This window comes from Channa argus, chromosome 15, assembly GCF_033026475.1.
Source record: "Channa argus isolate prfri chromosome 15, Channa argus male v1.0, whole genome shotgun sequence".
Taxonomy (NCBI): domain Eukaryota; kingdom Metazoa; phylum Chordata; class Actinopteri; order Anabantiformes; family Channidae; genus Channa; species Channa argus.
The window spans coordinates 11,049,508-11,068,392 of record NC_090211.1 but is presented as its reverse complement, the minus strand read 5'-3'; the positions used below and the strand labels follow the sequence as shown (position 1 = coordinate 11,068,392).

General features: G+C 38.4%; 2 protein-coding genes across 3 annotated transcripts; one reads left to right on the top strand and one right to left on the bottom strand.

Annotated features, from left to right (window-relative positions):
- Window positions 1-1,091: 1,091 nt before the first annotated feature.
- eif3g (eukaryotic translation initiation factor 3, subunit G) lies at window positions 1,092-5,619 on the top strand. Its single transcript, XM_067477331.1, has 10 exons — window positions 1,092-1,204; window positions 1,284-1,330; window positions 3,611-3,699; window positions 4,143-4,202; window positions 4,309-4,413; window positions 4,571-4,766; window positions 4,894-5,004; window positions 5,100-5,236; window positions 5,328-5,434; window positions 5,518-5,619. Exons 1-10 carry the CDS (start codon window positions 1,182-1,184, stop codon window positions 5,531-5,533), a joined length of 891 nt encoding a protein of 296 aa, XP_067333432.1. The 5' UTR covers window positions 1,092-1,181; the 3' UTR covers window positions 5,534-5,619.
- A 1,095-nt stretch (window positions 5,620-6,714) lies between these two features.
- Window positions 6,715-18,144, bottom strand: dnmt1 (DNA (cytosine-5-)-methyltransferase 1). 2 transcript variants are annotated; one of them, XM_067477327.1, is made up of 35 exons: window positions 17,943-18,144; window positions 17,449-17,485; window positions 16,808-16,915; window positions 16,479-16,719; window positions 16,315-16,387; window positions 16,126-16,210; window positions 15,994-16,034; window positions 15,865-15,919; window positions 15,680-15,763; window positions 15,436-15,545; window positions 15,218-15,336; window positions 15,039-15,131; window positions 14,804-14,955; window positions 14,404-14,591; window positions 13,572-13,586; window positions 12,581-12,761; window positions 12,378-12,475; window positions 12,055-12,202; window positions 11,846-11,961; window positions 11,564-11,765; window positions 11,045-11,178; window positions 10,770-10,949; window positions 10,452-10,676; window positions 10,171-10,363; window positions 9,948-10,038; window positions 9,728-9,868; window positions 9,332-9,614; window positions 9,079-9,220; window positions 8,685-8,851; window positions 8,379-8,556; window positions 8,102-8,297; window positions 7,840-8,003; window positions 7,566-7,682; window positions 7,082-7,175; window positions 6,715-6,991 (listed from the first exon to the last, which is right to left on the bottom strand). In XM_067477327.1, the coding sequence occupies exons 1-35, from the start codon at window positions 17,987-17,989 to the stop codon at window positions 6,954-6,956; spliced, it is 4,536 nt and encodes a 1,511-aa protein (XP_067333428.1). In that variant the 5' UTR covers window positions 17,990-18,144; the 3' UTR covers window positions 6,715-6,953. The 2 variants fall into 2 exon arrangements, with proteins under 2 accessions (XP_067333428.1, XP_067333429.1); XM_067477328.1 differs by lacking the exon at window positions 13,572-13,586.
- Between the last annotated feature and the right edge of the window lie 741 nt (window positions 18,145-18,885).

Sequence of the window (18,885 nt, the reverse complement as noted above, 5' to 3'; positions counted from 1 at the left end):
AAGGCTTTCTTTGAGCAGTGTTTCTCAATTCTAGTCCTGAAGGTTCCTTGCCTTGCTTTTTTTCCAACTGTCCCTGTGTTAGTCACAGCTACTCAACAGTCTTTTTTGCATTTGTTCTACTGTAAGGGCACCTTACGAGGCACTTTTGCAATATAGGTTTGTCTTGTAACCAAGACTTAAGCACTCCGTTGTAGCAAATCTTCAATGTAGCTGCACCATTAGGACTCTCCAGGAGATCAGACATGATGTCTTAAACAGTGGGAGTTTTGTAAATTCCTTCATTGGAAGAAAGAATATATAGTCAAATGGGGATTGTTTGAACTGACCAAATTTGATAAAGAAGCACAATCAATTACATCAGGATACGTTTTTTAATATATTATTATCATTTTACCCTCTACAAAGCCTTGTCTTTGCTTGTTGTTAATGTGTAATCACATGCATTTTGCGTTATTATATTTTTTTTAATTAGGTAATTTTACAAAAATCACTTTAATAAAAACTATTTAATCAAGTTATCTTTGATGCAGTGTCCAGCATTTGTAATGAAAATATGTGGAACTTTTGGACTCCTAACCAAAAATTATCTATGGCTACAAGCAGCTCAGATTTTCTGATTTATATGACTGACTTAAGCAGTAAATATTCAGCAATCCTTAAGCAAAAAGCATGAACTGGTATAAGAATATGAGCATCTCAGAAGTTGAATGGAGAAAGGATCCTTCAACAAGATCAGGGGTTGCAAAATAGAGAATAGAGCACCTGACATAGATATTGTACTTTAGTTAGTTGTACAAATATTTTACAAATGTATAAATAATCACATTATGTACAACCAATTTATATGGAGTAAACCTGGAGCTTGTTGGGCCTGTTGTCTGGTGCCTCTATTGCATGTTTGCCTACTTACCAATTCAGCCTCTGTGATATGTCCAACAAACTATTAAGATGATAATATGATGACACATTTACCATAAGTGAGACATTCACAAATTATTGTCTGATCCCGAGTGAAATATTTGAAAATGTTAAGTGATAGAAAGTAGGACTCTTATTGCGAAAGACAACGACAGTGGTACTTTTATTGCGAAAATAAAGGCCAGGAAGACTGTTTAGTGGCGGTTCCGTCCAGCTCGCGCTCTTGTGCGCTATGCATTGCTAAAGCTAAGCTAGCTGAGAGGATGCCGTCTATTGAATACGACGAGTGGGTATAATTAAGATTTATTGTACAATGTAGATGTAATCTATTCATCTAATATTGTATATAATTTTCTCCCCTGTAGCTCCAAGCCCAGCTGGGCAGACCAAGTCGAGGAAGAAGGTGATGAAGGTAAAAAAAAAAAAGAGAAAGGCTTAGCTTAGTTAGCTAACGCTAGCATATCTCTTGTAGTATGGAGCTCGCAGGAGGAGGCCGAGGCCAGGCGGCTCCCACTCCCACGTGGTGGTCGAATGAAATAATTGAGCTAAAATATATGCATTTTTAAAAGATGCGAGTCATACATTTGAGTGACTTACATTTCTTGATGATTTACAGATGAATGTTCTCGAAACTTCTGCATGTTAATGGTGACGTAGACATTGTCATTCGGTAGCAGCCACTACAGTTTTAGCATTAGCAAGACAGCTAGTAAGCCAACTTAATGTATGGCAGTTGTAAGTGCGCAAACGGCAATCGATATATTATATTTTCACGTTGACTGGGTGAAAGGTCTGTTTTAGTCTATATTTAAAAGGGAGATGTTATGTATTGGGTTTAATACACTGACAGTCTAACCAGCATGACAGTTTAGGGTGACGGCCAAGTGAGCTTACGGTTAAGATCGAAATGATTATTCAATTCAATTTTCAATTCAACTTTATTTATATAGCGCCAATTTACAACAAAGTTATCTCAAGGAACTTTACAGAATAAAGTCCAGACTCCACAAGTATGTAGAAGCAACCCAACAAATCCCCCTTGAGAAAGCTCTAGGCAACAGTGGAGAGGGAAAAACTCCCTTTAATGGAAGAAACCTCCAGCAGAACCAGGCTCAGGGTGGGCGGCCATCTGCCTTGACCGGTTGGGGTGAGTGGAAAGTGAAGGGAGAAAAGAAAAGAGCAACAAAACAACAACACAAAGCAACAACAAAACGACAACAAAACATTATACAGGTTGGTAGGACACAAAATTAATAGCATACAGTGTTGACAATTAAATGTATAAAGAGGAGGGGAGCTAATTGCACTTGCGGGAGTCTCCCAACCCTCTAAACCTATAGTATCTTAAGTAGGAGCTAGTTCAGGTTGAGTGAGCAGTTTTAACTAGAAGCTTTATCAAAAATGAAGGTTTTAAGCCTAGTCTTAAAAGTAGAGAGTGTGTCTGCCCCCCCGAATTAGCACCCTTTAGGAAATTAAACAACCCCATTATTTTTCCATGGAGCTCCGTGAAATCCTCTGACATTTGATAGTAAATTGTGTGAACATTCTCATAACTGACAACAACCTCATAATGGTAATTACTAACTAGGTTGGCTCATATCTCTTGAGGGATCAAAGCTTCTGGTCATTGGTGCAGAACCCAGCAGCTATCAGAAGATTTCTAGTCTTCAAAATGTCAACATAATCTTTCTTCATGATCATGTGCAGCCAAACAAGGTTTTCTGGGCCTGGCAGCAGCAAAACAACTCCACAACAATATGCTCCTACCACCATGTTTAACTATGGGAACTATTTTCATAGTTAAAGGCCTTTCCCTTCATCCACTGAAAAAAGCAGCACCCAGGGTCTGAACAGCTCAAGCTTGGTCTTATAAGACCAAAGAACACTAAGCTCATTCTCGTGTTTCAGATCTTGAATGAGCAAACTTCAGTCTGCCTTTGATGTGCCGCTGTGTGAGCAAGGGATTTTTTCTTGGACAATGCAAATAAAAATGAAAGACACAACTAGATTAGTCTGGGATTTTTTTCTCAGAGCCTCCCAATTAAGTCACCAGGGCACTAATTTTAACCTTAACCGTCTTACGTTAGTATTTTGTAGTTTCTAACGGCAAACAATGTTGTTTGTAGATGAAGGCTGCTGTTGGTATTTGATTTGAAGCTTCTGACACAGCAGTTAGGGAAAGTTATGTTACAAAGTGACAATTTCTACCTGTTATTTTACCAATGTGTTTATATGTTCTAGAAACAACCTCAATGCTGTCTGCAAAATGTTCCAATTTGTAGAAATTGTGCTTTAATATTAAAATCTAAACATTTAGGTTTTGCTGTTGCTGTTCTCATTTGTAGACCACTTTAGACATGGTTAGATCCAGTATGACAATGCTTAGGCATTTCAGATTCACTTTAGATAAGGAGACTCTAAAGTATTATTTAAAAAATAGTTGAGAATTGTGAAACTCAGCCTAGTTGAAAAGGCTCATTGAAAGTTGTCGCAGTGTGTGACAAATATCCCACATCATCATGTCCGAGGGAACACTTGTTAATAATATTATAATTTATAAATATAATATATCTAAATAAAATAAATAATGTATTCTATTAGTATATTTTATCAAACCAAAAAAATCAAAAGTGAACTAGGAAACGCAATTCACTTTTTTTATTCTATGTCTAATTTGACTATTTCTTTACAGGCACACTACCTTCCCCCAAGGAAACCATCAAAGGAAATATAAAAACTATCACAGAATTCAAAATTGACGATGATGGAAAGAAGTTTAAGGTATTGTGACTTTTATTAAGGTTTATGTTTCATCTGTCAAATGTTTTTACTGTACGGTTTGTTTACAGCTGCATTTATTGACTGCAACTAGAAATTATCTTGTTTTAAAGAGGCATTTATTAGTTATCTACTAAGCTATGGTAGAAATCTCAAATGTCTTAAGTTGTTTTTCTTTGTTATTCGTCAGATCTTAAATTGCATATATCTGCTATTTAACTTGTAAAATCATAAAGCAATAGCTGTATTGACCTGTATGCCATATTATTTGGATTGCAAACCACAGTAAACAATAAAAACTCTTAAGGTTGCGGTCAACATCAAGTAAAGCTTTAGATTACATCCCTTATGACATTTGTAAATGTTATTAAGTATCATATAAGTTTCATGATTTATTATTTTGTGTCTAATAATCAAAAAAATCTTATGTTCCCTTTGTTCTTTAGATAGTGCGAACCTTTAAGGTTGAGACGAGAAAAGCATCAAAAGCTGTTGCCAGAAGAAAGGTTTGCATATATATATATAAAACTTTGTTAAAACTGCATTCATTTAAAAAATTATTGAGACTGGCTAAATTCAAGTGTCACATTTTGTATTATTCACTCATTTCAGAACTGGAAGAAATTTGGTAATTCCGAGTTTGATGCACCAGGTCCAAATGTTGCTACCACCACAGTTAGTGATGATGTCTTCATGACTTTTATTTCCAGCAAAGAGGTGAGGATCTGCTGTGAGCATTATGACTGTTTGTTGTTTTGTGACCAGTCACTGACTTACTGGTGTATTTGAGATCACTATATGCCCAAGCCGTGGTTTATATTTGGAATGTACTCAGGTTAGCTTGTGATTTAGTACCTTACCTTAATTCTTGCAGGATTTGAATGCCCAAGACCAGGATGAGGATCCTATGAACAAACTGAAAGGACAGAAGATCGTGTCTTGTCGTATTTGTAAAGGTGATCATTGGACCACCCGCTGTCCATACAAGGACACTCTTGGCCCCATGCAGAAGGAGCTGGCTGAACAGCTTGGGCTTTCGACTGGAGACAAGGATAAACCCGCTGGCTCTGGTACCATTATTTAACCTTTCACATCATTAAATTCCAATTTGTTTTCATGGTGTGCTGTTAGATTTTGTGGTTGTTTGGTTGTACTTAAATGTTATGACTTATTTGTGTCTTTCCTCTCTTTCACCAGCGGAACCAGAACCTGTACAGCCTGCGCAGAGTAAGACTGGGAAGTATGTGCCCCCAAGTTTGAGGGATGGGGGCACACGAAGAGGAGAGTCTATGCAGCCTAACCGAAGAGGTGGGTGTCAGTTGGTGTACCTCCTGGCTCTATATTCACATTTTGTACTTTCACAGCAGAAACAATATTGCCCAATATATGTTTGAACTTGACAGCGGATGACAATGCCACCATTCGTGTGACCAACCTGTCTGAGGACACTCGTGAAACTGACTTGCAGGAGCTTTTCAGACCATTTGGCTCCATCTCAAGGATCTATCTGGCCAAGGACAAGAACACTGGACAGTCAAAGGTCAGTGTTCATCTTATGCCCTGCACTTTTAATGTCTATGCCACACTGTCCAGTTGTCTCACAGATCCCTACTTCTACTACTTTCCTGCAGGGCTTTGCCTTTATCAGTTTCCATCGTCGGGAGGATGCAGCCAGAGCAATTGCAGGAGTGTCTGGATTTGGATATGATCATCTTATTCTCAACGTTGAATGGGCCAAGTAAGTTAATTCTCAAAGTTGTCAGCTAAGTGTATTTGTATTTTTTCCTTCTTGCTGCCAATTGTATTTTAACTGTTTTGCAGACCTTCAAACAACTGAGGAATCCTACCCAACATATTCCTGGAGGAGGCTAAATATTACTGTGGTAAAAAAATGGCTGTTATCAAAATAAAGAGTTGTCAGTTTGTTTTGTTTTTTTCTTTTCCCTCACGAACTTCAGGCAATTTCACATTTAGTTAAAAATCTGTTACTGACTGATCGATTAAAAAACAGTTTCCACACAGTTGCAAGAAGAGCCTTTTCATTTCAAACTACCTTTAGTCAGGCATGCACGTTTTCACATCCTACACCGTAAGCAACAACAGTTTGATCTCCCGCTGATTTGATCATATTCTAGATGTTCAACAAGATTGACTTTAGTTAACCATATTCTCACAATATAATAAGCTTATTCAATTGCAACAGTTAACCAATGTACTAAAACAATGGTCTCAGTCTGATTTAAGATGGTGATATTCTCACTTTTCGTTATACTTGTATTGCAATTTTGTGTTGTGCAAGGTGTGAGAGAATGCAGAGCATTTACAATTTTGAAAAATGTTTTATTCATTAAAAATTTGCAAGTAAAACTGTATTGAAGGCTAAATCTATGTTTTCTTTTGCATTCTTAGAGTAAAAGTAACTTAAGCTATTCCAGTTAGTTTCTTGAAATTGTGCTGCAAAAATAAGACAGCTGTAAATTAAAAAAAAAAAACAACCACAATGGATTTAAGTGACTTTCCAGAGGAAATATGCTGAAAACAACAGTGCCCACTTTGATGGAGCTGGACACATGAACACAGGTTTGTTTTAATGTAGTTTTAGTTTGTGTTCAACAGCTGACTTGTTTGCTGTAAAGAAAAGTCTAGACTCGAGATGCTAAAGTAGGAGCCGAGCCAAAGAACTGTAAATCTAAAATGATCATTATGCACAGTTGATTCGTTGAAGCTTTTCTTTAATAATATGAACATGTTGCTTGTGCTCATTACTGATGGGTTTTTAGGAAGTTTAATTTCAGAGATGGGGTTGAGTCCATAAATAGATGTCCAACATGCACATCTTAAAACCCTATAAGTGTCAACTTTAAATTCCATATAGATAAATACAGCAAAGTCCTTGCTAATGTTAATAAATAAAGGATATTTTTTAAACCCTATTATCCATTTTTGAAAACTGCCCTGGACTGTGTATTCTGACAAATTGTTCTGTCTGGGTGTTAGGTGCAAAAGTTGATATTTACAAACAATTTGATAAGAGCTTTATTTGAAATATTACATATAAAAACTACATAAAATTTACCCCAGATGAACATTTCCCAACATGATTAAAAACACTTAAAACAACATGAACAGCACTGCACAGAATGTCCATGGTAGCCACTTAGGGACACAGTTGAAGGCCAGCTTATTTAAAAAAAAAAAAAATAATAATTGCCTGATAGATCAGGATTTGTGAAACATACTCTTGCTGGGGAGAAGGACTAATTAGAGCCCTCCATCTTTTCTTTTTGGATATTCTCTGTAAAGAGAAGTGCACAATTTGTACAGTGATTTCAACAAGTGTTAAATGTCACTCAGTAATAACAAAAGTTTGAGAAAAATGTATTACCAGAGGCTTGCTCTTCCTTCATTCTCTCTATGACACGCTTCTTAATCTCCACCCCTATGGCCTTGGAAAGTGGAGGGGGCACCGCATTTCCAACCTGGAGCAGCAACAGAGTTACTTAATGAGTTTAAACGTTAAGAGTCACTCAAATACCATACCAGGCTTACCCAAAAAAAATTTACTTAAGACAACAATAAACCAGTCAGTCCCTAATCCTGGAGACTGATGTTTGCTTTGGCTAATATATGTTCAACTATGTTCTACAGCTAGTCATTAACTATGGGCCATTGATGCTAGGTAGCATCAATAATCATTGCAGAAATATTGATTGTAACCCTTGCTAAGAAGAGAACGGACACCAATACTGTTTCAACGTCTGTAACACACTATGGTTAGTGATTCTGCAGCTAGCTAATCAAACTGAAAGTGACAGAACCAAAAAACTTCCATCCCTTTTGAGTGAGCTTTAAACAATCTCAGATTTTACCTGTCTGTGTTTGTCAAGGATGTTCCCAAAAAAGCGGTAGGTGTCTGGGAAGCCCTGAGAACGTGCACACTCCCTTACACTGACCACTCTGTGCTGCTCAGGATGCAAAACCCTGCCCTGGAAATAAACACAAGATCCATTAAACAAAATGTTTCACAGGTCTTTAAGCCACTAGTTTAATTCTTTTAATCAAGCCAGGCGGCAGATTTAATTCTTCAGATTTCAAGGACAGCTGAAAATGTTTTTAACTTAATGTATACAAAGGTGGCTTTACCTGCTTGCCCATGGGTTCAGGGTTGGTGACAGTTGTGCTGAAGAAGCCATCCCACTCCAATCTCCCATAGAGTCCAGCCCAATGGTTGTGGCGGTTACCAGTGTGGGGCAGACACCAGGGAATCAGGGTGTTAAATTGCCTGTCAGCAGGATCGCATGGCTTTCCTAAACAAAGCATAATTGTAATCATTAGGGATGCCCTTTTTCTAGAAATGCAAATATTGTTTATTTCCATTAGTCAAGTAGAATTTAAACCAACAAACCTCCTGCACACGTGCAAACACCTCTGAGGGCACCTGTGCTGCTTCGTCCATTCTTTTTGTCTGAGTGCGTGTAACGCAGTTTCTTGGTCATGGTGCCATCTTTAAGACGAACCTCAATGTTGGGCAGATCCCGCCAATCAGAGCCAGGAGCCAGGGGTATGTGACGCATTCGACCCTCAACCAGAGCACTCATGTCCTGGGAAAAAAAAAAATAGATGTTGTCTTTGTCTTAATTTTGTCTTTAGGACCCATTAGAAGATTAAAGAAATTAGTTCACCTTGCAGATATGATCTCTGAGAATAGGTTGATATTGTGTGCCTCTGATCTGCCTCTGGAACCAAGACTGAGGCTCTCCATTGTAGGAAATCTCCAATGCAGCTGCACCATTGCGAATTTCTGGCAGATCGGACATGGTGTCTCGAACAGTGATGGTTCTGTAGATTCCTCCATTACCTCTGTTTGAAGACAATAAATTCTGTAGAACTTAGACTCACACGAAGGAATTGTTGTTATCCATTTATGGAGCTCTCCAACTTCATGATAATTACAATGAATAGGACACTATAGAGGATGTTTCTATTACCGTGTGACATTACTGACGTATTTCTTTTCATCCACCACCACACTCAGTGAGCAAGCTCGGGGAGCAAACACATGCAGAGGCTCAGGATAACAAGGCAGCTTCTCTCCAGGAGCAGCAGCAAGAATGATTGCCCTGCGACGGGTCTGGGCAACTCCGTATTGACCAGCCTGATGAGGAAGGCAACATTGAGTTAAATAATTTAACCCTTATATAGGAAAATACAAGGACAGATCATTTGTAAAACATTTTGGGCCTACTAGATATGTACATAACAAGGTAATGAGAAGTCAAACTTATTTTCAGTTAGCAACCTCACGCTAATATAATTAGGGAGAAGTGCAATTTAGTAGTGTTCCTGCCCTAAATAGAAATACAAAAGCTTAGTCAGACCCACCTGAAGGACTCCAAAAGTACACTGGTAACCCATGCGTACAAGGCAACGTAAAGTCAGTTTCAGAACCATGGAGTTCTTGAATGAGACAAAGTTCCTCACATTCTCAAGAAGGAAGAATTTTGGCCTGTAGTAATCACAGTAACTGCAAAAACAAACAAAAATTGTGAATTGTTTCCACGAACTGAGTGGACTATTTAAAATAAATAAAATTACGTCTGCATCAAGACGAGAATCTGCTTTTACAAACACTGACCTAAGATAGGAGACTACCAGTGAGTTCTTGAATTTGGAATAAGTCCGTGAGTTGAAGCGGTTCATCCCACTGAACCCTTGGCAAGGAGGTCCTCCACACAGCATCTCCACATCCCCCTTTTGAGGCAGCTTCTGGCCAAGAGAGTTTGTCTTCTCTCCAGACATGACCAACTTCAGCAAGACGTTACAGTCCTCAGTAAAAACTGTGGTGCCGGGGTTGTTAAGCCTAAAGGCTTGTGCTGCAGGTTCCCACATCTCTATGGCCCACAAAGTCTCAGAGATACCTAAAATAACCAGCAATTAGTCTTGTTTTCTCCAAAGCACAACGTAATCAAGCTGCAGCTAACTACATCAACAACTGCTGAAAGAATATAGCCAACAAAGACATTAGTATTACCAGCTTGGTGAAAGCCTTCAGAGAGTCCACCGCAGCCAGAGAAAACATCCAATGTGCGATATTTAGGCACTTTAGTTGTTACTGGTTCATTCTGAGACTCCTGTGGTTCCTGTGCAACAGATGCTTTTCCTTTGCCTTTACCTTGTTTGAGAATTTAAAACATGCGTTACCATGTTAGTTATTCCTAACCTAAAATTTAAGATAAAAACAATAATTGTACCTTTTCCTTTGCCCTTTCCTTTGCCTTTATGAACAGCAGAACGAGCATGATTTGGAGGGTCTTCAAAACTTTTTGATTTTGCATTATAGGCCTGGAAGGAAGACATTTGGATAAACATCGATATTTTAAGCATAAGCAAAGTATTTTATTTTTTTTGAATTTTTCTTTGCAAGTGAACTATAATGATTCTGAAATGACTGCAGATACATTGCCTTGACTGTACCTCCAGGAAATAGAAGCGGTCAGGTCCACCACTGGAATATTCCTGGACAGATTCGTTCAGGTCTTCTCCATATTCTACTTGGCAGCGCCCAAGCACCTCATTCATGCTGACAGTCACTTCTTCATCACTCCAGTACAGCTGATTGATGTCTGTGTGGTAACTGGCTTTGACACCTTTGTGAGTGTTCTCAGGCCTGGGAGAAAAGACAAAAATCAGCCAGTTTCATTCACTAGTTGCTCACTAAACCCTGAATTACACTTATTAACTGAAGTCACTCTTACCTGTAGAACTTGTAGAGTCGCAGTTTGACCTCTGACATGTCAGGTTTCCCATTGCTACGCCTGTGACAGAAAATCTCCTTGATTCGTCCAATGCGGAAGGGCTCTGGAGCATCCAGGTTTGAACCTTTGATGTAGTCTGAGGACTTCCTGTAATATTCTGGATACAAATCCTCATCCACATCCTCTTTCCTATGGGAGCGCTTCAATGGACTAGCTGGCTTCACACTAAGAGTCAGGACAGAGCAACATAGTGTTTTTTTTAATAATTTCTGATGTACAAGTTTGAGTATACTTCAAATGTTGAATCATACCACTCACCTGAAATTAAAAGACTCAGGAGGCAGGTAGATGCCATCTCCCACCTTAAACTGTTCCCCCTTAAAGCAAGCTAGAGCATACAGAACCTTGGAGTTGTTGTCTTCATTCTCCAGGGGATCAAATGCACGAGGTATTTCCTGTTCCTCTCGCTCTTTAGTCCTAGCACAGCTACCACAGAACCTGAAAGCAGAAGGGTCATATACACAACATGGATGAGTTTTATAGATTTGTACAGTTTTACAAATTACATTGGCAACACAAATCTTTGTGCTTACTTGAACTTGCAGTCTTCCAGTGGAGTGGTCTTGGGAGGTGTAACAAAGCGAGCAAACTCTGTGTCATACCAGAACTGATAAAAGAAACTCTTCCCATCATCTTCAATCACCTTGAGGTCAACATCTATGCCACCCTAAAATACATATATCAAGAAACACAGCTCAAATTTTGGACAATGGATTTTATGGTCTTTAAACCAATATTTATGACCACAAATCATGATTTTTCTGTATGACAACCGGAACGTAGAATAAGTTAACCACACAGTCACTCCCAGATACATTTGTTTTGTTGAGTGAAAATTGGTAATAATACAATAGTGTATATGTATATTGACTTTGTATACATATGTAATAAAGCATTTTTTTTGCACTAAAAGAGAGAAAACTTGCTGCCAGCACTTCGTTTTTGAATGGAGCATCTGATAAGATTAGGAGAACAGGTAGTCATTTCACCTTCTAAACCCAGGTGAACAAATTAAACAAAATGCAAGTAACAATGCTGTCAAATGAACTTGCCTCCATAAACCAGTTGTTAGATGGGGCCTTATACATGACGTTCACTTTCCCTTGGACATAATTGAGCAGCATGTCTTCACATTCATCCACAATGACGAGCTCCAGAGGATCAGAAGACTCTCCAAGCACCGTGTGAATCCCACGAAGGAACCAGTGGGCATGGAACATCTTTCCATTGATGTCCTCCCATAGTGATGTGATCCTGAAAAGCAGTACATCGTTAGCTGTATACAAACCATTTTTAATAAAAATTTTAATCACAAAATGTGTCAAATTTTGCACCTTGCTAAATACAGAGGAATGGTTGGATCCTCTGATGAAACTGAGACACAGTCTCCCAACTCTAGAATTTCATCGTTTACAGAGACCTTCCTGTAGTACTGCTTCTTCCCCTCCGTCTGAATGAGTTAGGAGACAGATGTGTATACATAGAGTAATGCATCCTTATGGTTGACAGGTAAACTAAATTCTAACAAGAGGCAGAGAAATACCTGAACAGGCTCTCCAATCCATGTGAGGTTGCAGTGGGTCTGTTTCTTTCTCTTTGCATGAGAAACCTTTTTGGCCTTTTCCACTGGAACGTCCACCTCTTCAATATTTTCATCATCTTCAGCCTCTTTCACTGCAAGGTTTGGGCATCTTATCCAAGGGACAAAAAGAAAAGAATAACTAGATCTAAACTTGACACACCAATGTATGCAAGTTATTTCCGGCTTATAAAGCCCCCTTCCACACATGCACTGGAATTATGATATTCTCCTGACTGCAGCATGCTGCACTGTCCGGAATTGTTGGGAGCATTGCATTCTCTCACCTTCTATGTTTACAAGCTTGCTTGCTTTTGCCACTTCCTCCAAATTTAATCATGTCCTTGCAAGCTGTGCACTTGCCACAATCAGGAGACTGGCAAACCTTAAGATAAAAGGTGAAAAAAAAAAAAGATTGGAAGTAGTAAGACACAAATAAAATGCACACTGTTAAAATGTTTTACCAATTCTTTCAAATTCATTCACTCACCTCACAGACGCCACAGCGCTGTCTTTTGACTCCACTCTCTTTATCATTTTGCTCTATCTGATCAGAGAAGAAAGTGTCAAAGATCTGGTAGACCAGCTTTGTAGTTGTTGCTTTAGTCGGTCCTTTACTATCCTTCTCTATTTTCGTTGGGTGACGAATAGCCTGCCTTCTTGCAGCTCTCCTGTCAGTAGAACAAAGTTTGTGTTCAGGAGAGATCCAGTTGGCTTAGCACAAATACCTGATAGAATGTGGAGCAATGGCATTATGAAGCCCCTGGCTGTCAACACACCACAGCATCAGGCCATGCAACAGAGGAAACAAGCAAAGAAAACAAGACACAGTAAAGATGTAAAAGGCAGAATTCCCAACAGATGCACCTGGACAATACAGTTCTTGACCTGACCTAAAGACTGACCTTTCAACTTTGTTGTGCGTTTTCCCCTCTCTAAAGGATACCCACCTTGAAACGTGCCAATTGGCTATTTAAAGGCCTTGTATTCTACATAAAGAAAAAATAAATAAAAAATATATATTAAAACACAAAACAAAAACACTACTTCACTGGCTACTTCCTCTTACGGATTACTGTAGCCAAGTGGACTTAATACTTGAAACCCTATAGATATACATATCTGGAAGAGAGTATCCTTTTCTGAAAGGCAGAACATAAAGGAAAGACATTTTGGAAAAGGCAGAAAGTCATGACTGAGTCATGAAATTTTTTTATGTTGGGGTTAGTTTTTAATAACATTATGTGTACACACTTCAGAAGAGGTTCACCAACAATGACTTAAGGCACACTAGAGGTTATGTGGTCATAATTCAAATGTGCCATATAAAATAAACCATAATGTAAAGCCAAACAATTAAATACAAAAATAAAAATAAAATTAAGCATGAACTATGATGCTCATTTTGTCCATAGACACTAGCTTCTCACAATAACGCCACCATACAAGCTAAGGATGCATTCACAACAAGGCCCACCTACCAGTACAGCAGCTTGCTGCGTTAGGAAATGTCAGAGGTATGTTAAACATCAGGGAGGAGGAACAAGAAGCAGAAAGACAGGAGTATAAGCAAAAATAAAATGAAATAAAATGGATAACTCTCAAATTCTAAAGTGTGTGTGTTGTAAAGGAACTGCTACTATTCTAGAAAATGGGTGCAGATAAAAACAAGGAACTTTGACTTGAATTAGATATGTAGAATGTATACCAGTCATGTTTAATTTCTCCTTTGACTATGATAGATCTATACATAAAAGGGAATTGTCAGTATTTGATTTAAATATCTTAATTTGGAAATGATTGATCGCTTCAGAATGTTTAGGGTAACGACACTCCTTAATTTAAAATAAATGTTCAATTGATTGTTCAAAAAAAAAAAAAAAAAAAAAAAAAAAAAAAAAGAAAGAAAGAAAAGAAAACTGAATGTAATGCACAACATTGGCTATGTAACTGATTTCAGCACAGCAAACACAAAGGCAGGTCAACAGTGTGACTATAGTTCTAAAGTGATTGGGTAAAAGTAATTACATATAGCATTAAATGACATTTGATAAAATGGGCAAGAATTTTATGATTGGTGCTTTGCTGTCTATGCAGGTCACTCACTAGCAACAAAAACCGCAGATTGTGATGACAATGCTAAATCCATATATTGTACAGCTCCATCTTATATATTGCATAAACCGACTATGTCAAGTAATCAAAGCCAGTGCTTTAGGATGTTTGACTACCTCAAGATGACTCCAAAGAAAGAAAACAAAAAATTAAAATCCACACATAAAACAAAACATTTATTATTTAGTCATCTCTTACCTCTTCCCCAGAGTGACACCTGCAAGTTTTATCAGGTCTCTCATGCAGGGTGTAACGATAATAGGCTGCTCATCCGAGTCCCCAGCCTCATCATAGCTCTCCACCTGTTCCACAACAAACTGGGCATGGCGCAGCAATGTGTCTTCAGTAAAGCAGTTGAAGTTTAGCCCTGCAGGAGGCACGGTTGTCTGAGGAAAAAAGGAACATAACCTAGTGAACATCTTGCCACTGATTTGAAAGACAAGATAATTCGCCCTGCAATGTGATTTCTCGGACTTAATTTTTTCTTTAAAAATAAAAAAGCAAAGAGTAATAAAGCACCCAATACATAATACCAGAAATATTTAAGAATAATTTTTAGTTGAGAAATAAAGATTGGTTTGTTCAAATCAAATTTCACCTCAATCTTATTGAGCAGGTCTTCATAAGTCGCATCAGGATTCTTCTGGAGGAATTCAACCACTATCTTGCTCATATAAATTTTCTCCTGCATCAGTGCAAAAATGGGTGCATACTCCTCACTGGGTTGCATCAGGATGTAATCAGCAAAAGCTAGGAAAAGACATTGGTGACAACCATCAGTTGGTCATCCGGAAGAAGAAAAAAATAGGTTCAAATAGGTAACACTTTGCTACCTGTAGTAAAACCAATTAAAGCCTTTTCTCCTCCATCAAACCCAGTAATCCACCATGCATTAATGGGACCCAGCTTCTTTGCAGGAACACCACCTTAAGAGAACAGAACAAACACTTGGTTGATTTTAATTATATTATGTACAAACAAAATTAACTTCATGAAATGTGTCTTTTCAGACCATCCAAGCAAGGGTTGTCATCATAGATGGGTTTGACAACACAGCTGAAGTAGAGCTCCACATTCTTCTCAATCAAGCCAGAGTCAAAAGGACAAAGGTGGCCGCGCTTGTCATATACACTGCAAGACATAATTGTTAACTGTGACACGCTAACCACACTAATAATAATAATAATAATAAAGTTTAAAAACACCAAAGCATGATTGAGAATTACTTACCTGAAGTTTGTTATCTTGTGCTGTGGAAGATCGTCATAGCTCTCAAATCCATCTTCATTTGAATCAAACAGGGAGAGGCGCTCATCTGTTAACATTTCTGGCTCGTCTAACTGAAAACGCAAAGAGATTAATTATTGTTTCTATACGCATCTAATCAATATAAGTAATTAACAAAATCCAAATTGATTTATAAAAAAAATAAAAACGCACACTTTCCACTACGTGCATGACAAAACAATCTCACCGCATTGTCAGGGTCCCCTTGAAAGAACTTGAGATCTGAGTCATCTAAATACTGTCTGCAGTCTTGGCATTTAGGTGGTGGTGGCTTCAAAAACAAGACCACACACACATTATACAGCCTGTGCCATAATTACAAAAATGTTTACAGCTGTCATATTCAGCAAAAAACAAGAGCCAATTTATTACCTTTGCAGTAGAAACTGGCTTAACAATCTCACTCTTTGATTCTTCTAGAGCAGCACTGCATAAAGAAAAGTGTCAGTACATTCACTTGTGTAAGCTCAATCGTTTATGTTCAGAGGGTAAAAGACTTACTCTGGAAGAGAGTCCACTTTGAGACGCTTCTCCTCCCTAGACTAAAACATGTCAGAGTTTGTGTTATTGGACATGAAGATTTGCAACCAACTCTTGATGTTTATACATTATTGGTAAATAAAAATGCTTTACCTCCTCAGCGTCGTCTCCCTCATTCTTTACGTCACTTTGTCCATTAGTGGCTTCTCCATTCAAGTCTTCAGACTTGCGCTTTTGTCTATAACAAGACAGATCCATTTTAATAGAATGCAGACACATTCACGTAAAAAATAAATAAAAAATTACGTTTTTACTTGGGGGGAAGATAAAATGTATACGTACACTTTAGAAAACATGGACAAGATGGTTGGCTGTTTCCCACCGTTTCTTGTAACCATGTTACTGGCTGGAGATTCTACAAAGTAAATTCAAGATTATGTTTTCTAATTATTTTATTTTGTGGGTTATCTCTAACTTTGAATGCTGCTGTTAGATCTCCAACTTACTTTTAGTGTCAGAATTTGCTTTGCTTCTACGTCCACCCTTTCCTTTAGGAGCTGATGGTGACTTGACAGCCTCCTCTTCCTCCTGTACATCCATGGCTACATCTTCACAGTTTTCATCTTTGTGGGAACCATTTGTGAAGCCATTTCCCTTTCCATTCTCCTCCACACTATCAATGTGTGAGCCATTTTTAAGATTAAGCTCTTCTCCTAGCAAGGCCTTTACTTTAGAGATGTAGTCCTCCTGGGATAAGTAGATGTCATATCACATTAGAAATCATAAGCAGTCAAGTTCCACAATGTGTAATTATTTGGATTATGGAAAGACTAACCATTGAGATCTCTGAACTTTTCATTTTCTCCTCCAGGCTTGTCAGCTGGTACTGAGCATCCACATGCAGGAAGTCTTGCACCAACCTGAGTTTCTCTTTTACATGATCCTTGAAAGGGAAGAGAAGTAGATATATGAAAAGCAACATTTTTTTTAAACTTAAGTTAAATTATCTTTTTAAAGTGTTGTCAACTAAAGACACATGTTTAATATAAGGTCAAGCAAACTCATAATGTTCTTTAAAGTCAACTTACAACACAATCATGATTTGTGTGTTTGTCATACATCACTGGCCTAAATGTTTCACTCAGGTGAATCTGAGATGCTAACGGGGGCAGGGGAGAAATAAAGTGCAGTCTATTACTAGTCAACAGCTCCTTGACGGTACAATTCAAAATCAACTAGCTATTGCAAAGTTAGCTTTAATAATGCCTGTCAGTGCATACTTAACACAAAAAACTTCCTAACCGGTGGACGATAGCGTCACTCCCCTTTTAAAGTGACACAATCCCGTGAACCTGATGTTACATTACAGTATGCTCAATGGTCTTTAGAGGGTCAAAGTGATTCATATCAGTGAAAACATTCAGAAACACTCAGAGAAAACATGCAGGCTTTTCGGCAAGTGCATACAGAACCTACCTCGTCAGAAAAGCCATCCTTATCCAGAACCTGCAGCCTGTGAAGGAAGAGCATATCAAAACAACACTACGGTAAGTTCATTTACACGCAACACAGTGGAGATCTTCTGACATCACATTCGCTATCGAGCCTGCAGCAATAGAATCGGTGTGACGGCCAGCTAGCATAAACATAACGCCAGGTAGGAAAACTTCCTCAGTGGCGCCAAACCACATACTGTTCCATACATTGACAGGCTAAGATGCTAACTAGCTAACGGTAACAGAAAGCTATGCGGCACCTAATTGTCAAGTGGCAACAAGCTAACGCTAGCTGCAGCTGCTAATACAAGGAAAATGTTAATTGGTGGCCCCAGTCATGACAAGCAGGACACGCTAGGAGCACAGAGGTATTCGGGTTTTAATGCAGTTGTTGTCGCCTTTGAAGTAAAACAACAAGCGGCATACATGCTGCTCTTACGGGGGCGTTATTAGCATTCAGGTTGATAACATTACCTTTTCTTGACATCATCTGGTAAAGACAGGGACGTCCTCGTAGGCATGGTAAACAGTTGGCTAAACGCGTGAGACCAAATAGGTAAAAACTGCTTTAAAATCCGTTTAAAATACGTCAACCCTCCCTTCTCAAGCACAGGACGGTTCCACAACGACTACCTGGCGCGTGCCGTTTCTTGCAATGGATGCTATAAGCGATTCGGGCGCGCGGGCCGTGTTTTCGCGCGGAAACCCGGGTGTTGTGGACTGTACCACTACCGAGATCCATGGGTACTGCTGTATAAATTTGGGACAAGATTTGTCTCCGGTGATTCATGTTTTCTAATGCGAAACATTTTTTCTTATACTGTAAAAGGTGTAAAACACATTTGTGATTATTGCGTTGTTATATCTTAAAATATTATTGTTTTAAATTTTTAAACCAACTTGAGTAACCCCTGCTGTTTGCCAGATGTGTAAACAACAGACCAAGCGGAAGTGTTGTGTGCCGATGAACAATGTAGTCATTTCGGCTTTTGTGGCGGTAATATTATAGTTCTTTTGTATTAAAAATGTGCTTACACTTAATATGTAGTACAGCTGTGTTAATGCAGAATAACAGCTGTAGATGGCTTGTTTTTCAGTTGCACTCACTGTGAATGTGAATTATACAAATGGGAATCTCTCTCTTTTATTTTTTAAGGTTATTGCTCCAATCATTACCCGTTAAACTAATAGCAAGAACAACAAAAACAACAATAATAAAATCGGCGACTATTCTGATAATCCATGTAATGGTTTTTGTCATTTGTCATATATATGCAACAATATGCAGGCTTTTCCCATGTTAGGATCAACGAATAACTGTCATTCTGACTTGTCCCAACTGAGCAGCTCTACTTGGTATTTAGGGTTTCGGGAAGATAACAACCTTAATCAACCAAATATGAAAATAAGAGATTAA